This window comes from Caretta caretta, chromosome 2, assembly GCF_965140235.1.
Source record: "Caretta caretta isolate rCarCar2 chromosome 2, rCarCar1.hap1, whole genome shotgun sequence".
Classification (NCBI taxonomy): domain Eukaryota; kingdom Metazoa; phylum Chordata; order Testudines; family Cheloniidae; genus Caretta; species Caretta caretta.
The window spans coordinates 84,159,896-84,179,873 of record NC_134207.1 but is presented as its reverse complement, the minus strand read 5'-3'; the positions used below and the strand labels follow the sequence as shown (position 1 = coordinate 84,179,873).

The following is a 19,978-nucleotide window of genomic DNA, read 5'->3' as shown; positions in this document are numbered from 1 at the left end:
CTTGTCGATCGAAAGAGTACCTGTACACCATATTAGGTAACAATAATGTTTATATAAACCTCAAACACAGGACACCAGTCTTCATTACTATCCAACTTTTCATTTGGCATCTTTATGGTTCTTAAATTTGTTTGTTCAAAATGAAATCTGTTTTTTAGGTCCAGACAAACCTCTCAACAAAACTAATTGTTGCCAAAGATTTTATAACCTTTGTGACTTAGCATTTCAGTGGGTTGCCTGTATAGGGCCATGTGCTGTTTGCCATCTACATGTAAATAGTCCCATTGATGTCCAGGAGCCAAACTCAACCCTGGCAAAAGCATTCACCATTCAAGCGGACTTCACATGTTATTTCGGTGTGAGTGGTACCTTGCCGAATTTAGTCTAAGAGGACTGCTCATGTAAAATTAAGATGATGTGGGCCACACTTAAGCACATGCCAAGAAAGTCAGTTTATTTTCTGTGTCACTTGCTCCCCTGTTTCTCTCTGCCATAGTATTCCCACTAGGGGCTCAGTGTTACACTCTTAAGTATAGTGGGCCAAATCAATCCCTGGTGTACTTCAGTAGAGATATATCAGAGAGGAATCTAACCCACTGATTACTACCATATAAGCAACTGTTCCCATTGATTTCAGTGGGACTGTTCACAGAGTAAGAAGCTATCGGTCTGAGAAAGGATGATTGAAGCAGGTACTAAATAATAACGTTTGTAGATGGTACAAAAATTGGAGCGGTAAATAATGACTTGGACAAGTCAATTCTATAGTGCAGTCTGGATTGCATGGACAACATAGGCTTTAATACAGCTAAATGCAGGACATACACCTAGAAACCGAGAATGTAGGTCTACTGATAGGAGGGTGGGCCCTGTATTTTTGAAAGCAGTGACTCAAAAGGATTTACATCTCATGGTTGATAACCCATTGAACATGAGCTCCCAGCATAGTGTTCACACCCAGCCAAAAAAAGCAAATGTGATACTTGAACGTACAAGAAGGAGATTATCAAGTAGGTAGCTGGGTACTGCCTTTGTATATGGCATTAGTGAGAGCATTACTGAATAGTATGTCCAGTTCTGGTGTCCACACTTTGAAAAGGATGTTGATAAGTTTGCAAGTGTTCAGAAAAGAGCTACAAGAATTATTTGAGGTCTGGACAGCCTGCCTTACAGTGAGAGGCTAAATAATCTCAATCTATTTATCAGAAAGCAGCAGTTAAGCTGTGATTTGATTGTGATCTGCAAGTACCTACATGAAGATTTCTGATTGTAAAGGGTCTTTAATCTAGCAGACAAAAGCATAACAAGATCCCATACCTGGCAGTTGATGCTAGACAAACTCAGACTAGAAATACGGCTCCATTTTTTAACAGTTGGAACAACTTACCCACAGATATAATAGATTCTCCATCACTTAAAATCTTTAAATTAAAACCGGCTACCCTTCTAAAAGACATGATATAGCTCAATCTGAAATTAAGGGCTTGATACAGGAATCAGTCGGTGAAAGTCTGTGGCCTTTGTCATTCATTGATAATAGTCCCTTCTGGCCTTAAAATCATGAAAATAATTACTGAGGTGTATTTGCACTTTTGGGGAGGGACCCTGCAGTTCTTGCTCAGATGAAACTTCCACTTGGGATTTTCACTGGGAGTTTTGCCTGAAGAAGACTGCATGATGAAGCTTAAAATATTTACCTCCTGAAATTTCGTTCTGAAGTTGCCTGCTAGCCATCAAAGAATAGTTGCTGCAGATTTCAAATTCTTCCTGAACCTTAGACAAAAATGTGTAAGTTCTACAGGTAAACTTGAATGTTAGAGAATATTCAAGACTAAACATGGAAACAGCTTCCGAACAAATTTCAGCACATTCAAAAGCAAGCCCTAATCTGATAGCTCTCCGAAGTCAGGAAGAAGTTCTGCTGATTTAAAATAATACTGTTGTCTGAGCTCTGGGGAACAACTGAGCGGTTTGAGCTGTGCTTCCAGGTGCACTCAACTCCTAAGCTTTGCAGGTATTTACAGTGTTATTTGCAATCAGAAACTTCGTGTTGTATGCCAGATCTCCATAGAAGTTTTCTGGTGAGAAATATATTGGGCCATAATCATCTCTAGTGTAACTCTGCTGAAGGTAATAGGGTTATACTAGGGATGATTTTGTTCCAGTGTATTCAGCACTCTGCTAAATGGAATTTGAGGAAGCCATGGAACGTCAATAGTGCACTTTAATCTTTACAATCCAGGGTCCCAGAACTATATCCTACTTATTATTCCTGCTTTTTTTCTCCATGTCTATATCTTTTAAAGTGTCTAAAGTTTAACGATCTTTTACAATACAAAGAATTTGCACAAAGCCCATCATTCGTAAGTATTGTGTAATATTATAGAAGAGTATTTTTAATATTTATGTTTAAATGATTGGGTAGAGCTTCTTAAGGTAGCAATCCTTGTTTTGACAGACATCCTTGGATGCATATCATTTAAGACTATCCATCGCTTTCTTCACATCTTAAACTAGGGTTGATGCCATGTTGAGTGAGATGGTGGTTTTTAATTTCCCAAATTTCACCTTCCAAGCCACTATACCTAAAAGATCTTAACTTCATTACTGTTTTCCAGTGGAGACTTCCTTTGGGAAACAGTGGTTTCATCCACTTTCTCTATCAGTTTGAGAAACCAATTTCATAAACTTTGCATTTCTGTCCCTGACCTATGACTGAGATCTGAAAAAATCATACTTGTAGCCATTCCTCGTGCTAAAATATTGACACTACCATCTTGTCTACATTATCTCAGTATTTCCTGTTTATTAGTGACATGTTGTTGCCTAAACTAACCTGTAAACTGAGTAAAACTGACACTGGACACAGAGGATCTAAGAAATCTTTTATAGGCACTGGCTTTATGGTTAAAAAAATGAAAAATCTTGGAGATTCCTTTTAAAATTTTGCTGGGACTTTGTAATGTATTCCTGTGGCTTAAACTTTTTATTTAAGTGACCCTTCTGAGGTTTGAACAGCACATTTGTTTGTTCTCAGATAGAAAAATTTAAACTAAATTGCTGGGCCTTTCCCAAAATATTTAAGTACAGTCAGAGAGTCATAGAAATATAGGACTGGAAGGGACCTCAATAGATCCCTGAGCTACTATAGCAATAATGATCATAGGCATGCACAAAGTGATGTCAGCATTTTCCAGATATTCTTGAAACGTTTAACTGAAGATTTCCCTGTAGAATTTTCTGAGTGGACTTTGTACTGACAAACCAGCCTGCAAATACCCTTTTTTTATATATAGCTACTAGATACATTTCTATTTAAGAAACCTAATTAACTCTTCATGTGCTACAGTATACCTATTTTAGTACAGCCAAGTTTTCACTTGGTATAATTTAAACCCAGTACAAGGGTGTTGCCCTCCCCCAAGACAAGTAATATTACAAAGTATATTTTTGTGTACCAGAATGTTCATTGGAGGAGTTTAGGTGAAAGTTCCATTAAGCTTTTCCTGTTTGGCAAGTATAAGCAATTCCTAAGTATAGGAATTGTTAAATACTTTGGGGGGAAAAGGCTATTCTAGGACATTGGCTGGTTTTTGTCTGTAAATTTTAGGCAAGCTTATTTATCTAGTGCGCATGAAGCTTGATTTTTCTACTTCAGTAATTACTTTTTAGTCTACTTGAATATAGAAGTAACCCATCAATAAAAGATTAGAGGACATCTGATGAAAATATGTAAAGGCTTAATAAAAAAAAAAAGATATTCCAGACATAAAAAATGTTAGAAAATATTGCTTTAAATTTAAACTAATTAAATAGATTTTAAATGAAATACAGCTTTCGCTGTTAACTGCTAGATTTCTCCCCCAAACATTAGACAAAGTTGCATTGTTTACAAAAATTTATTAATACAAACTTTACACACTTTATATAACAGTTATCAAAGTCCTAGTTATATATATCATGTGTGTAATAATACTTTAAGTTATTTTTATATTCAGTTGCACACAAAATAAGATCTGCAAGACTAACATCTACCTAAATTATCACTGTATCTCAAATCTGCTCCGTTTTAGTAAGGCTGTTGGTTTTTCTAAAAATTATACAGAGGATAACCTATGTGATCACTTCATAATGCTTGCAACTAGCCACTGAACTGGAAATGATAGTTCATAAATAAAACGTCAATAGAGCCCTATTTCATTATACCACAGCTGACACAAATACAGCAACGTCTGCCGATTATCCAAGAACAAATCATTAAGACTAAAATGCAAGCTGATGTGTTGCAGCATTGTAGGGCCACTAAATAGCCATCTGTGAATTCGTGGCGATTTAAAAGGCGAAGAAAGGCACGAAAAGCTGCAAACTGCATCCTGCGTCACATTGCCTGAGGAGAATGCAAAATTAAAGTAAGATTGATTTCATACACACTTCTCAGGCATAGATCGAATGCCTCTGTCCTAGCACTGTTTGCAATAAGCTCTGCTGGCACTCGCCATCCCGCCTGGGATTCCAAACTCAATTCTGTTTCCTTTGATTTATTACTTCACGCGGATCAGACTGGTAAAGGAAAATGAAAAGTCTTTTAAATTGTACAAGTGGCTTTTCTTTTTAAGCAACCGAAGACAGTAATTTAGGGCTGGTTATTTGCCTTCAAAAGCTTCCTCTAGAATATGTTTTGGGATCTGAAAGGAAACATACGTACATGTCCTCTTTAGTCACCTTTCAAGAAGGAATGGAAAGTTCCCTCGGGCTGGTTTGGTTTGTCTTTCCCCCAGAAGGTAAGCTATGAATCCGTACATATAAAGCTGAGGTTGAAATGATTCATCGGTTATTAGAAACTCACCCGCATGTGAACACTACACATTCTATTATGACAAAAGTTTGTTTTATGAAATAAATTTTACTAAGCAATAAGCCATAATGTAGAAAAATACATTTTACCTCCAAACTCAATAAACAAGAACAAAACTTTAGTTGTAGTGCATAATTATTTAGTGGTAGCTACAACAGGGGTTCCTAAACTTTTACAATAAGAGCTTGCATCAAACAGAACAAAAGAGTGAGAGGCGTTCACAACCTTAAATTGAAAAGAAGAAGAAGTGACTCAGATGGGTAACCGTGCTTAAATAGTGCAAGACAGGTTGGGAGGAGGAAGGGTCCACAAGAAAACAACAAAGGAAAGGAGCAACTCCGCTTGAAAAATTCAAAGGAGAGAATCCTAGTCATTTCACATGATGAGAGGCATGGACAGCACTGGAGAGTAACACATTATACTTTGCATCAAGTTCCAATACCGAGCTACCCACGGTCAGTCGGGTAGTGGATCTAAAGTGGAATTGTCTCATGTTCCCCAGACCCTCTGGCAGCCTAAAACCACGCATTCATTAGGGGCACCTCCTCTCTGATCTGTGCTCTAGCTATCGCTTCCAGTATCGAAATTTCAAATGGTTTCCAATAGCTCTAATTTCCGGTTGGCTTTGTAATGTAGCTATGCCCAATCAGTTAGAAGAACCATGAATGGGGCTAAATATTTTTCCCCTCCAATTGTCAGAGGTGCACAATTTTGACAGAGCTGTTGTTTCACCACAGGAGAATTATCTTCTAAGCTCAGTGTTTGAGAGACACAAATGCATATAAAAGTGGAATCAAAGAAAGCAGAAAAATTGAAATCTTTCGCGGGGGAGGGGGGCACTGCCCCCTTAAAATAGGCTAGTGGTAAAGGAGCCTGTCTTGAGACTCCTTGGGGAGAAGAATCTGCTTCAGCAATTCTTCCAAATCATTATCACCATAACCCCCTTGTAGCAGGGCATCAGTGTCTATGTACAGTAGCAAATGGTGACTATTAATGTCTTCGACCCTGTCGTGGATAAAAATACTCTCCTTTAAATTTCACTTACAAAAATAGGAGCAATATTCAAACAATGATTGTCTTTTTTTCTATTTATTTTATATAAAAACATAAACAGCTCAGGCGATTTTTTTGTTCTTGTGCAGGCTTTATATGAAGAATTGTTCTCTATCAGCCGTATTTATATATATATATTTATATATTATATATAACTTAATGATTGGTCCACAAAGTAGATCTGTGCGTTTCTCTAGTGCTTTTATACAAAAAGAAAAACAATATTATTATCAAAATATTCATTTAATGGCTTTACTTCATACATAAATACATGTTTAGATAACACAGGAGCGGTGATTGTTCAGTCACTTTGGAAATGACTTTTGTTTTTCTTTTTGGGGGGGCTCTGTATACACAGGAGTGGTGGGTTACTCAGCGCTACAAATACGCTACTCGGCGTCCTTTGTTTTTAACTCTTTGTTTATACCTTTTCCCCAGGACCGCTGCCAAGTATTTCTTGACAGCCATTTGTTTCCGGTAGCGGCTGTAGCTGTCTGTGAAGATGCCATCCGAGTGCCGTTTGGAGAGCGGTTCCGAGTCGTCCTCCAGGCCGCTGGCACCGCTGCAAAGCAAAGGACAGTTGCAACATCTGGAGCCACTCCCCTGTCCTGCCTGCACTTTGGAGGCCTTCCCCGCTTTGCATTTTGGCTCTGGTAGCCCCCGGGCTGCTTTAACCTTTCCAGATTCTGATGATGATTTGTCACTTAGGGAAAGCTGTATTCGTTTTGTTTATTTTTCCAAAGCTGTTCGATTTGGGGCGGGCGGGGGGGAGGGGGATGAAGCAACTAAAGCAACATGTAGACATCAGAGAGGCAGAACGAAACAAGAATCTATCTAAACACGCGGTGAGGTTGAAATCTGATCATAATATACGCCGACAGTCAGGAGACAATATATTCATGCCATGAATTATTCATTGTGAAAATGAAATCTATTTCCCCATGGGCTTTATTAAAATGTTACCTTCTGCCGAAATTATCTTCATTACACTGGGTTTGCCGCGTGCCAGGATGTCTGACTTTAAACGCGTTTTGTTTAAGCCCCGCTACACTGTGGTGTGGTGAATTCTATTCTTTACAATGGAGAGCTCTCTTAAAATACCCAGATCTCCACTTACGAGGGATCTCTTGTTGCGATTCTTCCCACCGGCTATCGCCTGAATCTTTGGGCTACTGGACTTTCTTTACAATGACCAGATTTTGATCATCAACTAGCCATCTGGGTTTTTCACTGCACCTTTCACTTGGAGTCAGAGAATGAGATCGAGCAAAAACCCTCGTGGATTTTGACATTTTCAAGAGGGGTGTGTTGCTTAGTGCGCGAAACACCAACCACAGAGCGAGCGTAACAAATATACACCGGTGGTACATTACACGTGGTTTAATAGAAAGATGGTTTCGCCTTAAGTGAAATAAACAACGAATACAAATCTTACCCCACCCGTTTGGCCATCAAAGAATGTAGGTATTTCCTAGCGGATAGCTGACCCAGAACTCTCCTGTAGGCTTTGTTAAATATCCCATCGGCGTGCCTAAGTAGGAAACAAAGATTAAACACAGAAAGAAAGATCAGTGTCCGAGCCTGGGGACCGGACCTCAGCAGCCCCTCACTCCAAGGCGGGATGGCGGAAGGAAGCCCCTGGCTGGCAGGTGGCTTATATTTACCCTGGGTGCAGAGGGCGGCCTCCGCCTGAGGACCCCCAGGGACAGCAGGGCCCTCCCAGCCACCCGGCTCATCTCCTGAGCGCAGCGCTCGCCTGGCGCGTCTGGTGTGTTTCACGGCGTGCCATCCCTAGCCCTTCCGCGGGCAGCCTGCTTCCCTCCCCCTCCCCCGCCTGCCGGGAGGTAAGGGACGCTCTTAAGCTGCTCGAGCCTTTATTCGGGCGGCAGGGCACGGAGGGAGAGATCTGGGGCGGCTCTTTTGAATGGGATGGACAAGGATCGTTTTGCTCCAGCTCAAGTCATGCGCCCCACCAAGGGCATCCCATAATCACCTCTTTTCCGGTGGGTAGTACAGGGTGTACATGTCGTCTATCATGGATGATGGGTTCGCTATCCCAAGGGGGTCGTTGTCAAAGGCGAAATCCTGCAGCGTGTTTCCATCCTCGTCATAAACTTCATCTTCCAGCCTAGCCCGGAAAGCAAAGGGCAAGAATTCAGACGCCTCCTGAGAAATCCTACACATAGGAGTATTTGATCACTGTTATTAAGGGCTACTCCTCTGCCAGGGATCTAGTGGGTTTTAACATGGGCACTTCCGAGGCTGGACTGAAGGCCCTGCTAGAGGAGCCCACAGACAAGATTACACCTACCCCTCTACCCCCCGCCCCTTCACTTCATTCCCCCGCCTCCGCATCAGTATAGGGCCAGGCGCGAGAGAAATACACAAGCAAACCAACCTGCTGCGAGGCTGGGGCCAGAAACAAGTCCAGGGGCTGCCAAGTAAGCAGCTGATCACTACCCACCTCTCCCAGCACGAATCCTGATCGCTTTCCAAACTACATACCCAGGCGCATGGGAGGGGGGCTATAAGTTAAGCGAGAGAAAAACAGCACTTCCCATTGAAAGACACCAGCTTTCTCTAGTCCCCCACCCACCCCGCCTCCAGGCCCCCCGAGAGATCAGAAACTCTGCCGTTAGCAAATGACTGCTCCTCCTTTCTCACACCAAGTGGGATCGGGGTGGGGCTTGTGTTTGTTTGTGTTTTTCGTTGAATGGTGTCTCTGTCCTTGAAGATCGCTTGAGTTTTGTTTTCCCCCTCTCTCTCTCTGCGGCAAGATGTAGGTCACTGAGCGTTTCAGGCAGCTATTTTTGTCTCCGAGCTCTGGCAGGGAGATTAATAATAGATGCGTGTAAAGTGTTTCGCTCTTGCTAATTCAGGCGTTTCAATGAACCGAGCCCGGTCCACTCAAACCAATGGCCCTTCTCACCCCACCTAACGCCCTCTGGAAGGACTGGCCATTTATACGGGGACGGCTCCCCCCGGCTCTGGCATCCGGGGGCCCTGCGGCGAGGCTGACCTGAATCCCAAAGCCCCGGGTAACGCTTTGCTTCGTTTAAGACCATTCCGGAGCGTGTGCTGCCCCGCACCCAAGGGCGAGCTCCGACCGTTCACATGAGCTCCAGAGTGAGTTTCGCAGTTCAGATGTTGCACGCACATTAGTGCTGAACCACGAGCGTGTCCCCTGTGGGACTTAATGGGCGGAATAAATAGAGCTGCATAATTTTCCGAGGGAGCTAAGATGGGTGGATAGGAAAGCTCCCCCATTCTTCTGTTGTAAGAAGCGCTGCTCGTTAAGGGAAGCCAGATTTACAGCAGGCTAGAGCCAGAAGTTGATTGATTGCCGCTGTGTAAAGCTTCACTCCCTGCTATAAAGTGCTGGGAAGTCGTCCTTTGTTATATAGGTTTGGCCTGGGGGCTGCCCCTACACTCGGCTCGATAGGTGAAGCTAGTTCTGAAATCCTGGCAGCTCTGCTCCGGTGTCTTAACAATCCTGCTCCGAATCTGGTGAGCGCGAGAGCGTCTTACGGAATCCTGAACCGATCTCAGGAAGAGTGAGCCGGATCACACTCTGCCCAGCCCTGAGTACTACAGTAGCCCCCCTCTCCCATCCAGCGAACTTCTAAAAAAAGAGCTGGAAAATAGTACTTAAAGTACTTTAACCAATATCACAGGGTGGGGACAGATTCTACCCTGCTATGATACAGGAACTTAATTCTGGAACATATCTAGATCTATATTAGAGAGAGAATATAGAGAGCTATTATATGTGTTGTAAAACTAAGTTTTATCTATATCTACACATATTCCTTAATAGCTGGTAAACCCTTCTGCCGGAAATGTGTCATTAAAATATTTTTCTAACTGTATGCTTCAAAATGCTTTCATCTAGGTACTGTCTATTCTGGAAGTACCTGTCAACTCCTTTTTCGCAGGTTATCGCCACTCAAGTTAGGCTCAGAGGTGGCCGGAAATATATATATTATTTGTTATTGCACTGTAGTTCATATAGAAAAATGGATCCACTAAAAGGCTAATCAGCTTTTTTCTATAAGGCTTACGCTGGCTTCTGAGAACCATGCTTCATTCAGGACCCCAGTTAACAGAAATCGAATACTTTCACCAAGACCAAAGTCAGAGCTATTCCCTATTATTTAGGAGAAAAGGGGATAAGAGTAAGGCACGCGTGTGTAGGAAATAATACAGCGCAAGATCCTCCTGGCTAAGAAGCCCTGATGGAAGAAAGGGGCCAGTCCATTAAACCCTCCATCTCCTGGCGAACATAAGAATCTATTCTAGTTTCCCTGCCACAGGAACTAAATTGGACTTTTAATCAAGCAGCCTCAGTCCCCAGTCTCTTTTCCCCGCTCTCCAAGAGGGTAGATGGAGTCGGTAAATAGGAGGCGACGGGGTTTTGCTCTTTAGTTTTTCTTTCTGGGTGCTTTTCATTGCTCGGAAGAGCGTTACTCCGTTCGCAAGAGAGGGAGAGTAAAAGCTATCAGACACACACAGAGTCTGGGAGACAACTACCTGCCAGTGCTCTCTGCTCTCTATTACCAAGATGCAAGGACATAACTGACGAGGACAGCCAGGGATGCGAGTCTTGCAGGGACTGGGAAGAGGGAGGGATAAAGAAGGCACCTACCTTAGCGCAGGGTATTGAAATCCAGCAGCAGGTGAGCAGTAGACGCTGCAGTGCATTATTATCCCATAGACCAGTAGCGCTAGGATCGCTTTGCTACACATTGCCACTCTGTGTATCAGGGAAGAAAGAAACAGCAGCTGTCAAAATGCTTCCCTCACGCTCCCTTTCCCCTCTAGCTTTGCCACGAGCAAAATCTAACCAGTTAGAAATCAAGTCTTAAGTGTGCTCGATGTAACAACAACAAAACGTGTGCGCGATTTGTGTGGAGCCGCGTCTTCAATTACAACCAGACACAACCCCCACTTCCCAGCACACAGGCGCGCGCGCGCACACACACACAAAGTGCCTGGGCTAACGAAACCCGATCTCTCCAGTTAAAGCTGCTGAGATGCCTGAGATACATTTTCCTTACCATCAAACTCTTAACACCCGGCACTAAGAGCGTTTGGCTGCGCAATTAAAGGGTAGATTTAAAACAAAAACAAAAAACTGTCTCCCAAGTTGCAGCCGAAATAGTTAAACCTCTGGTGGTATCGCCTCTCTGACGAGCAAAGCAGCCGAAGGCAGAAGAGCGGCAGTTACTTGTCTGCTGGCTTAAGGGGATCCGCTCCAAAAAGTTTGTAGGTAGCAGGCAGCACGGATCTGGAGTGGAGTCAGTCAGGGAAGGGAGAGCAAGAAAGAGGGAGGAAGGGAAGGAGACCGAAGGGAGAAAGAGAGAAGGGAACACAAGACCGGGGAAGAGAAAGCCAGGGAGGGAGAGAGAAGACGGGAAGCAGAAGCAGGCTGTTCTGGAGCTGCTGGCAGTGAGATGTTCTCTTCCCCAGATCTTTTCCTTCACTGAGATGCTTCTCGCTTCGGCTGCAGCTTTCTCCTTCTTCTTTCTCTGTGCCTCCAAAGTTGACCAGCCTTCCGCAGCTCGATTTTTTAATGCAATTAGCAACAAAATCTTTGCAACCCCCCTGCTTTATCAAGAGCCCTCTTTGTAAACATCGGTCTGCATGTTACCTTTAAGGGCGGCAGTATTGTTTGTTGCACTGTTGTGGCGTTCGGATTTTTATTCAGGAATCAAATGAGGTTTTTTTTTTTCAGTCACGTAATAATCGGGTATCAGAAAAGACGTCATCACCCCAATTCCTCAAGGAACATAACAATTCTGTGTCGTCCTCGCGGATGATCTGATCGAGAGTCATAAGCTTCTCATAAACACTTTAACTCACACTTTTTTTTCTTTTCTTTTCTTTTTTTTTTTTTTTTTTTACACAGAGGTCTAGAAGATTTGATGCTTGTCAAGTTCTCTCTGACTCAAGTTGTGGGGAGGGATAAGAAGCTGCTGAGGAAATTTTAGGCTTTTTACAGACCCCATCCTCAAGGGTGGTCTCAGCAGCCGAACCACAGAGCAGATCTGTTTGAAAGGATGAGCTCTGATGTGATAACTTCTACATAAATTCGTTTGGCAAAGCCCAGGATTCTAATGTGGTGCATATGTTCCCTTCAACGGGGCAATTAAATAAAGAAATACGTTATTGTTGTTACTGTTGTTGTTATTGTTATAAAGGCTGTTTGAAGTCTTGGAGGCTTCTCAGTAATTTTCTAATTAGAGTTTGTAATTGACAGTTGCTGGCTGGTGGGTGGACTGATTAGCTGAAGGCTCCCAGTGTGGAGCTGTCCAAACTCTGCGGTGCTGAACCTGGGAAATGTGGCAACCAAAAGACTGACTTGGAATAACATTTTCACCATTTGTTTTTTTATACAGCGCTCCCAGATGGGTAGAGGAACATTAGCAATGCCATAATTCAGCCTGTACCGTCATGATATCTCACAATCACTGTAGCAACAAAATATTTACAGCAAGCTATAGCCCCTTCTACGCGTGTCATTATATTTTTCTATGCGCGGGATTGGAAAACATCCCTTACTATTTGCGAAACCACGCCACAGGGTCCGAGACTGTCCTTTGTTTGATGATATCGCATATTAATTTCGGCCGCAAGCATCCCCATTAGAGGACTGAAATGATTAAAAATTCGCAAGCCCTGATTCACTTCTCACTGACAAGAACGGAGCGCAGTACATGTTACTTTGCAGGTCTAATTTTCACTGTCTGTCCCTTTTCCTTCCTGTCTTGTGTCTGCGATTTGAGCTCCTGGCAGAGCAGCAGAGGCAGACTGGAAAAGAGAGAGGATTTCCATTAAAAGTTCATTTGCTGAGGGACTCTTAAGGGAATCCGTCCGTTGGGAGGTCTCAATCCACCGATATTATTTTACTGAAAATGACGTGGAGGCATGGAAGCGCTGTGGGAAGACCACCGTCTGGCTTCCAACCCTCTTGATATTTCGATGATCTTCTTGCTCCCCCTCTACTGTAGAAATTCAGATTCATTTCCGAGAATTACCCAAAGAAATACAGACTGCAGGAGCCATTACAGTACATTTTAATTATTTGGCTCATCAGCAGAGAATTCAGGAAGCAGCAATAATTTAGTCCTCCTGTTTCCTATTTCAATGGTTTTGGTGAAACATGTTTAAATGAGCTATTTGAGCTCAAATCGATTTCTCAAAAACATACAATTACAATCCTATTATGATCATTAAAGATTTCTTTTTTTTCCCCGGGGGTTCAGGAACTATAACTTGAATGAAGTATTCCCTTAAAAATGATAAGCTGTGCGATTACGGAAAGGCTTAATATATGATACAACATTTGAAAACACAATTATTTTATAAACACTGTGTTAAATACTGAAATAGTCCTTTGGCATTCGGCAAATAATTAAAAAATCTAAAACTTAAATGACCAAATAATTCTATAAGAGTCAATGGGTGGGTGTTTTTTCCTAAGGGGAAAGAATAGCTACTTATTCTGATGATTAGGGGTTGCCTTGATAATGTTGGGGTGAACCTATTAAAACTTCTAATCTTGCTTCTCCAATGAATTCCAAACTGTGTTTGGATATAGAGAAATACCGGAATACGTCTAAGACTCTCTGGTAAAGGACACTCAGTGTAAGCAGAGGGTGCCATCTTGTGGGGACTTTGTTGTCTTTATGACCTATTAAAGAAAAAAAATATTTGGGGCCAAATCCTGAAGCTCTTGTTCAGGCTTGCTCAGTACGTATTCAGGTAAAAAACACAGAGGCCAGAAGAGTTTTGCCTGAACAAAAGCCTAGTGAGGGCCTTCGAGGTTTGATTTACAGCGAATATATTTATGCATAAACTCCCTTTAATTTATTCTTTCCCTCCAGATCCCTCAGCAGCTTGGAACAGATGTCATATTATTAAATTAACCTGCCAGGGAAATGTTTCCTCATTATCCCCTCCCACCTCAAATGTGGAATTTTTCTCCAAAATTACCCAGGCCCCAAGTCGAGGATGGCAAGATCCAGGCTTGGGCTAATAACAGCTTTTCTAGCACAGGAATGTCATGGCTTTAAGCCTGGTATCTTTCATCCTTGAGAGAGAGAACAACGAGCTCTATAGGGTTGGGAAAGGAAGATTTCCCCTGTTCCAAAGTGACAAGAATCCACTATATTAGACTTTAAAGATATTTTAGGTGATTTTCTATTGATACATATTCAATTGTTTTTCCTCCCTCTGACTCTGCAGTGGTAAGCAGGGTAACTAAAGCATCTATCTATCCAGAGAGAGGGATACAAGAAATAGTCCAAATGAAAAAAATTAAACTTTTGAACATTTTATTTTTTCCCTGTAATCTATATAGTGTATCCGGAATAAACCTTAGCATGCTGTGGTAAAAAGGTTTATGGACACTCATTTAAGGTGAGCTGCAAAACTCACAAATGTCTTTGCCACTCCTGAGAAATCCAATGATCCCAAATTCATGCCAATAAATACCTGTATAGCACACTGCTCCATCATGCATTCCATGCATGTGCATGCACATAATGTACATACGTTACATTAGCAGTCTAGGTTGAAACAACAATAAAGTTTGACTTTGGCCTGCTAAAGAAAGTAAATTCCAAGCTAACTCTGTAATTTGAAAGGAGTTTAAGATTCACAATACTTGATCTTAGGTATCACATATAAAGCAACATCTGCACACAAACAGGTGAGCTAAGATTTTGGTGGCAGAATTTTCTTCACCTTCCTCCTATCACCTGAAATTAGTCATTTTAATTTACCTGAATGCATCCTTTGTTTTTTCAAAATATTTCACAAAGTATATTTTTAAATTTCCATAGATATTTTAGTGGAGTTACAGATCCTCCAGCCTGACACAATATGAATGTACTAACACTCTGAGGTGGACGGCTCTAAGGTTGTGGTGGTGTCAGAGATTTTCATTCAAGCATGCATATTTCATACTTGTCTACATATGTTGGCTGATGCTTGAAGGGAAAATCTATTAATTTTTCAAACCCTTTTTTTTTTTTTGATCTAAAGGCACAGGACTTTATGACAACATCAGAAGCAAGCCTTGTTATCAGTCTACAAGCCAGGAAGAAATCATATGCATATATGCAGCCCCAGCCTTTCTCAGCAAGCCTACCCTTTGCTATGTTTTCAACATAAACTTGGACTACAGTTTCCTCTGGTTGCAGGAGCCTCTGGTTTCTCCATAAAATACAACCAGTAAGCTTAAAATACAAAAGAATTAATTCTTTCCTCACAAAAAAAATCACCTGTGACAAAAGCACAAATTCTCCAGGAGGGTTGATCCAATACCATGTCTTTTATCAAACCTAATGCATCACACACTATTGTATCAATGTCAAAACAAGTAGCTTAAAGGCATTCTGTACATTCTGAGTAAAGCGCCTCCTTCCAGTTTTGAATCTCATCTGCATAGTGATAAACCACAACAATTCCTCTCTCACCCCAACTCATCATGAACAAATCTCAGTCTTTTAACCATAGCTCCATTCCCCTTTTCAGGACTCCATGGGAAATAGGTCTCCACTATTCTAGTTAGCACCCTCTTGCACAGTTTGCACTGAAGTTCATAATATCTGATCTGCTACAAAAGGTTTCATCTCTCCTACTTAACTGTCCTTAGGAGAACCAGGCCAAATGATTCAGACAAGCATACAAAGGACAAACCAAAGAAGAGTTATTCGAGGCATAAAACTTTATTACTAAAACTCCCAAGCAAATAAAGGGTAAAATAGCACCTTCTGGACTAACAAAAATATGTACTGTGCACTGTTCCCTCTAAGCTGTGCGCGTGTGCACGCACACACAGATCCTAAACCCCACCCACACAGCGAAACACCACATGCACGTTTGTCCCGCGTCCTGACTGCACATCGGTAGGGACGCCCTTTGTCCTGATATCAGGGATTGCTCACCATCACCACCAAAGTCCAGTGGCTGGCGTGGCCATGCTTCCTGGGGCAGCTCCTGGCGGCGTGCCCGCCTGCCAGCAGGAGCCTGTAATGCGGGCGGCCCCTAGGCACAGAAGCAGAGGGGGTCTCAGTGTGCTGCACCAGCTCCCTCCTGCCCAATCAGGGCTGCGGGGGTGGGGCTTGCAGGTGCCAGCAGTGGGCAGAGAGCCCTCTGCCCCTCCCCCCCTGACCTGACCCGACCCGACCCTAGGAGCCAGAGGGACCTGCTGGCTCTTAGGGTCTCTGCGCGCTGCCAGCGCCTGCAAGCCCCACTCCGCAGCTCTGGCAGCTCCTATTGGAGCTTTTCCCAGCCAATGGGAGCCATGGAGCTTGCACTTGTGGCGGGCGCAGCACCTGGAGAGTCTGGCGACCCCCCCACCCTTGCCACTCTGACCCTAGGAGCCAGAGATCTCCCAGCAGAGCTGGTGAGTGCAGCCAGGGAAGGGGGCAGGGCGTGATGCAGTGAGTGTCTGGGAGGTCTGTGGTGGGGTGCTGGGCTGTGAGGGTGTGGAGGGCACTGGGAAGTGGGGGAGGTTTGTGTGTCTTGGGGTGCTAGGCAGTGGGGGCCTGTTGGGGGGTGCTCGACAGTGGGGGAGATCTGTGTGTGTCAGGTCACTGGGCAGTGGGGGTCTCTGTGGGGCATTGTTTAATTGTGGTGGTGGGGCTGTGGGGAAGGGCACTGGAAGGGAGGGAGGGAAGAGAAATCTGTGTGTTTTGGAAAACTAGCGAGTGGGGGGGTTCTGTGTGGGGTGCTGGGTGGAGCTGTGGGTGGGGGGGCGCTGGGTGGGGGAGTGATGTGCACAGCACTGTGCATTTGTGGTGGAAATGTGGGGAGGTTGTGGGGAGGCTCTGGGCATAGTGGGATCAGGGGGTGCAAGGCAGGGGAGCTATGTGGCTCTCTTCTCTCCCCCCCCCCCCCACTCGTCCAATGTGTCCTGAAATTTCCCTCTTGCGATCTGGTCACCCCATTTACAGGTGACTTTTGACATTGTTCCCCCGCCATCTATCAACACAGCCAGATTCTATTAGCTGGAAGGGGGGGAAAGGGAAAGGAGGGCAATGAATCGTACCCCTCCTCACCAGCATTTTGAACATGGAACGTTGATCACATCGGGACGGTCGGGACCCACACATCTCCTTGTAGTTTGTTCATTTGGCTGTGTACAAACTCAAGTACATGTGAATAAGTCAAAATGCCTGGCTGTAGTTGCTAAGGAACTGCAAAGAGATCCCAGAAATGAACAAAGTTAAGTGTTGTTTTCATGACTGAAATCTTTCAAAGGCATTGTACTTCATTTACTCGTGATGTTTTACCATTTTCCCATGTTTTTTTGCCACAGATGCATTGACGTGATCGGAGCTATGCACAAACTTCCAGTATCCTGATCTGAATGATCTCCCATTTGCCCTTTTGTTGAGTCACGCTGTTAAGCTCATTGAAATAGTAGCCATATAATAAAAGTATTAATTTTAGATAAACCAATCTGGTAGAAAATCAATCCTCAAATGTCACTGTCTAGAGGTTTAAAGCATAAAAGAACAAAGTCTTCATTTAAATCTGGATGGCTGGATGAGACTATAGAGACGATTACACCGAAGTCACATAGCGTAATGCTTATTAAACTTCATGAAATATTCATATATGATGAGGACAACGGAGTGGTTTGTGTATATTGCTGAGATGCCAGAGCTTCAGGAGAATTTTCAACAGGAAGAATGTGGAATGATGTATGGAAGTTGGATTTCTTAAAGCGTCATCCGTCAAGTAAGTCTCATATAGATGGTGTAACAAGACTTAGAAACAAAAACCTTTCCTTATAGAGCGGATTGCTTAGCATGATTCTTGAAAGTCCAGCTGAAAAGAAGAGGAGGCAAATTAATCTTGAACACAAATGGTCAAACCCAGAAGAAATCAAGGTACTTATTGACAGTGTGTTTTTGGCTATTAAAATGAACAGCTCAATGCTTTCTGTTCAGGATATTAATGACATATGGAAAAGTATATGCGCATACCAGCAAGCTGGAGAAGTAAAAATTATGCTTTTGAATTTCTTGAAATTATCAACTACATTGTCCAAAATGACCTCACGCATGAAATAGCATCGGCAATGTTTCATACTTTAGCTGTTGATGAAAGCACTGATATATCCATTAACAGATACTTGATACTCTACTTTAAATATAGATCCATAAATTCTGCAGACTATAAAACTTTGTCTGGTAGACTATTACAATTGCAAGAATGTGATGCTTTTTCAATAGTGTCTGCAATCAAAGAGTTTTATAAAAAACACCAACTTGATCAAATGAAAATGGTGATGTTCACATCTGATGGTGTCTCCATGATGTTGGGCAAACTCAACGGTGTGGCAGCTCAGCTGAAATTTGATATTCTACACTTAGTCCAGCAACATTGCGCTGCACACCGGGAAGACTCGGGGATTTCCGATACATGGAAAGAGGTCAAGCTGATAAGAGACATCGAAACCTTAATGAGAACTGTCTACACGGTCTTCTGTCAGTCATCCACGAGCAAATGCAAATTTCAGGAACTAGTGGATGCTTCTGAATGTGAGTCAGTGGCTTTCAGCCAATGAAGTGCGCTGGTTATCTAGGCACTTTGCACTTCGAGCAATTATTCGCAACTATAATCCTTTCTGGAATATTTTGAGCAAGACAAAGATACTGATCCAGTTTCTAAATACTGCCACAAAAAGCTGAATACCATGGAATACCGAATAACATTAGAAGTTTTGAATGATGTTTTGTCAGAGCTGGCTTCATTATCCAAGCTGCTCCAGAAACGGGGCCTTACACCTCTTGAAGCATTTCACCTTGCCTGAGGTAAACTGAACAAGATCGGAAGACAGTACCTTGGAGATTCAGTCTTATGGAGTGACAAAGTTAAGGTTCTCTTAGATATGAGCTCTCAAGAAAATAATGAAATTGATACCAGTTCCATAATAACTTTCATAAACATCTTGTGTGCACATTTTGCAGACAGATTTCCAGAGAATGAAGTCTAGGAGTGGTCTGCTTTTGATTGTGCAGCAATAATTAGGTGTGATTTCAATTTTGGAATTCATCAGGTCAAATCCCTATGTTCAAAATACAAAGACTTTCTTGTTGAAGAGATTGTTATAGTCAGTCAGTACAATGACTTCAAGTTTGCAGTAGCCGAAAGAATCAAAAGCCAATTCGTTTTAAGTTCCCGGATATGGTGACATTTGCTCACCAGAACGAACAGTTTCAGGATCTTGCAAAGTTGATGGATATTGGAGGAACATTCCTAGCATCAAGTGCAGACTGAGAGCATGGTTTTAGCTTAATGAACACTCTAAAAAACAAACTATGGAATCGTTTACAAGTAGATCATTTGGACATGCTGATGTGTATTAAGAGTTACCAGCTGGATGGAGGCCTGATAGATCTGGACAGAGTTTATATTGAATGGGCATATGAAAAAGATAGCAGGGAAAAACAGTAAGGTTAGTTTAGCAGTCTTTGACATTTTGATCAATAAGGAAATTAAAATGCATTTGTAATTACATATCTTATTCTTGGCTGATAATCAGTTATTGATTTTTTTAGGAAAATTTTAAATTTAAAACACAAACTGTTGTTTTTCTTTTTTTACTTATGATGTCTCTATCTGAAAACCCATATAAATTTACACAAATTTCAAATTAAAACTTTTTAAATGTATAAGCATTTTACTCGCTTGGGCGCATTTGCCTCATGGCACACAAATTTGAACTGTGTTTCAAAAATTTGCACAGAAGAAATTTTTTGTGCACACGGCCTATCAAAAATAACAGGGAACATTGGTACAGTGAGCCCATTTCTGCTGCTCTTAGTTATTCGGGATTAAACATAGGTGTAATTGCACTGAAGGCAATGGGACAGATCTTTTCTTCAGACAACTACTCTATGTCTCTCTTTCCTCTTCAGTCTCCTCCTGCCCAGAGGTAGGTTCACATTCCACAAAGGAAGTCCCAGATGATTGGAAAAAGGAAAATATAGTGCCCATATTTTAAAAAGGGAAGAAAGAGAACCCGGGAAACTACAGGCTGGTCAGCCT

The 19,978-nt window shown here is 42.5% G+C and overlaps 1 protein-coding gene across 4 annotated transcripts; it reads right to left on the bottom strand.

Moving 5' to 3' along the window:
* Nucleotides 1-4,883: 4,883 nt before the first annotated feature.
* Nucleotides 4,884-11,785, bottom strand: ADCYAP1 (adenylate cyclase activating polypeptide 1). 4 transcript variants are annotated; one of them, XM_048840405.2, is made up of 5 exons: nt 11,559-11,785; nt 10,554-10,661; nt 7,902-8,084; nt 7,344-7,439; nt 4,884-6,470 (listed from the first exon to the last, which is right to left on the bottom strand). In XM_048840405.2, exons 2-5 carry the CDS (start codon nt 10,652-10,654, stop codon nt 6,287-6,289), a joined length of 564 nt encoding a protein of 187 aa, XP_048696362.1. In that variant the 5' UTR covers nt 10,655-10,661; nt 11,559-11,785; the 3' UTR covers nt 4,884-6,286. The 4 variants fall into 4 exon arrangements, with proteins under 4 accessions (XP_048696362.1, XP_048696365.1, XP_048696361.1 ...); XM_048840408.2 differs by having other exon boundaries at nt 7,902-8,036; nt 11,559-11,762; XM_048840404.2 differs by lacking the exon at nt 11,559-11,785 and adding an exon at nt 10,966-11,552.
* Between the last annotated feature and the right edge of the window lie 8,193 nt (nt 11,786-19,978).

Coding starts and splice junctions, on each gene's coding strand:
- ADCYAP1 (XM_048840405.2), bottom strand. CDS start 10,654: ATGTGTAGCAAAGCGATCCTAGCGCTACTGGTCTATGGGATAATAATG. Junction 8,085..10,553: donor TTTCAATACCCTGCGCTAAG/GTAGGTGCCTTC, acceptor TCCTATGTGTAG/GATTTCTCAGGAGGCGTCTG. Junction 7,440..7,901: donor TACTACCCACCGGAAAAGAG/GTGATTATGGGA, acceptor TTTCCTACTTAG/GCACGCCGATGGGATATTTA.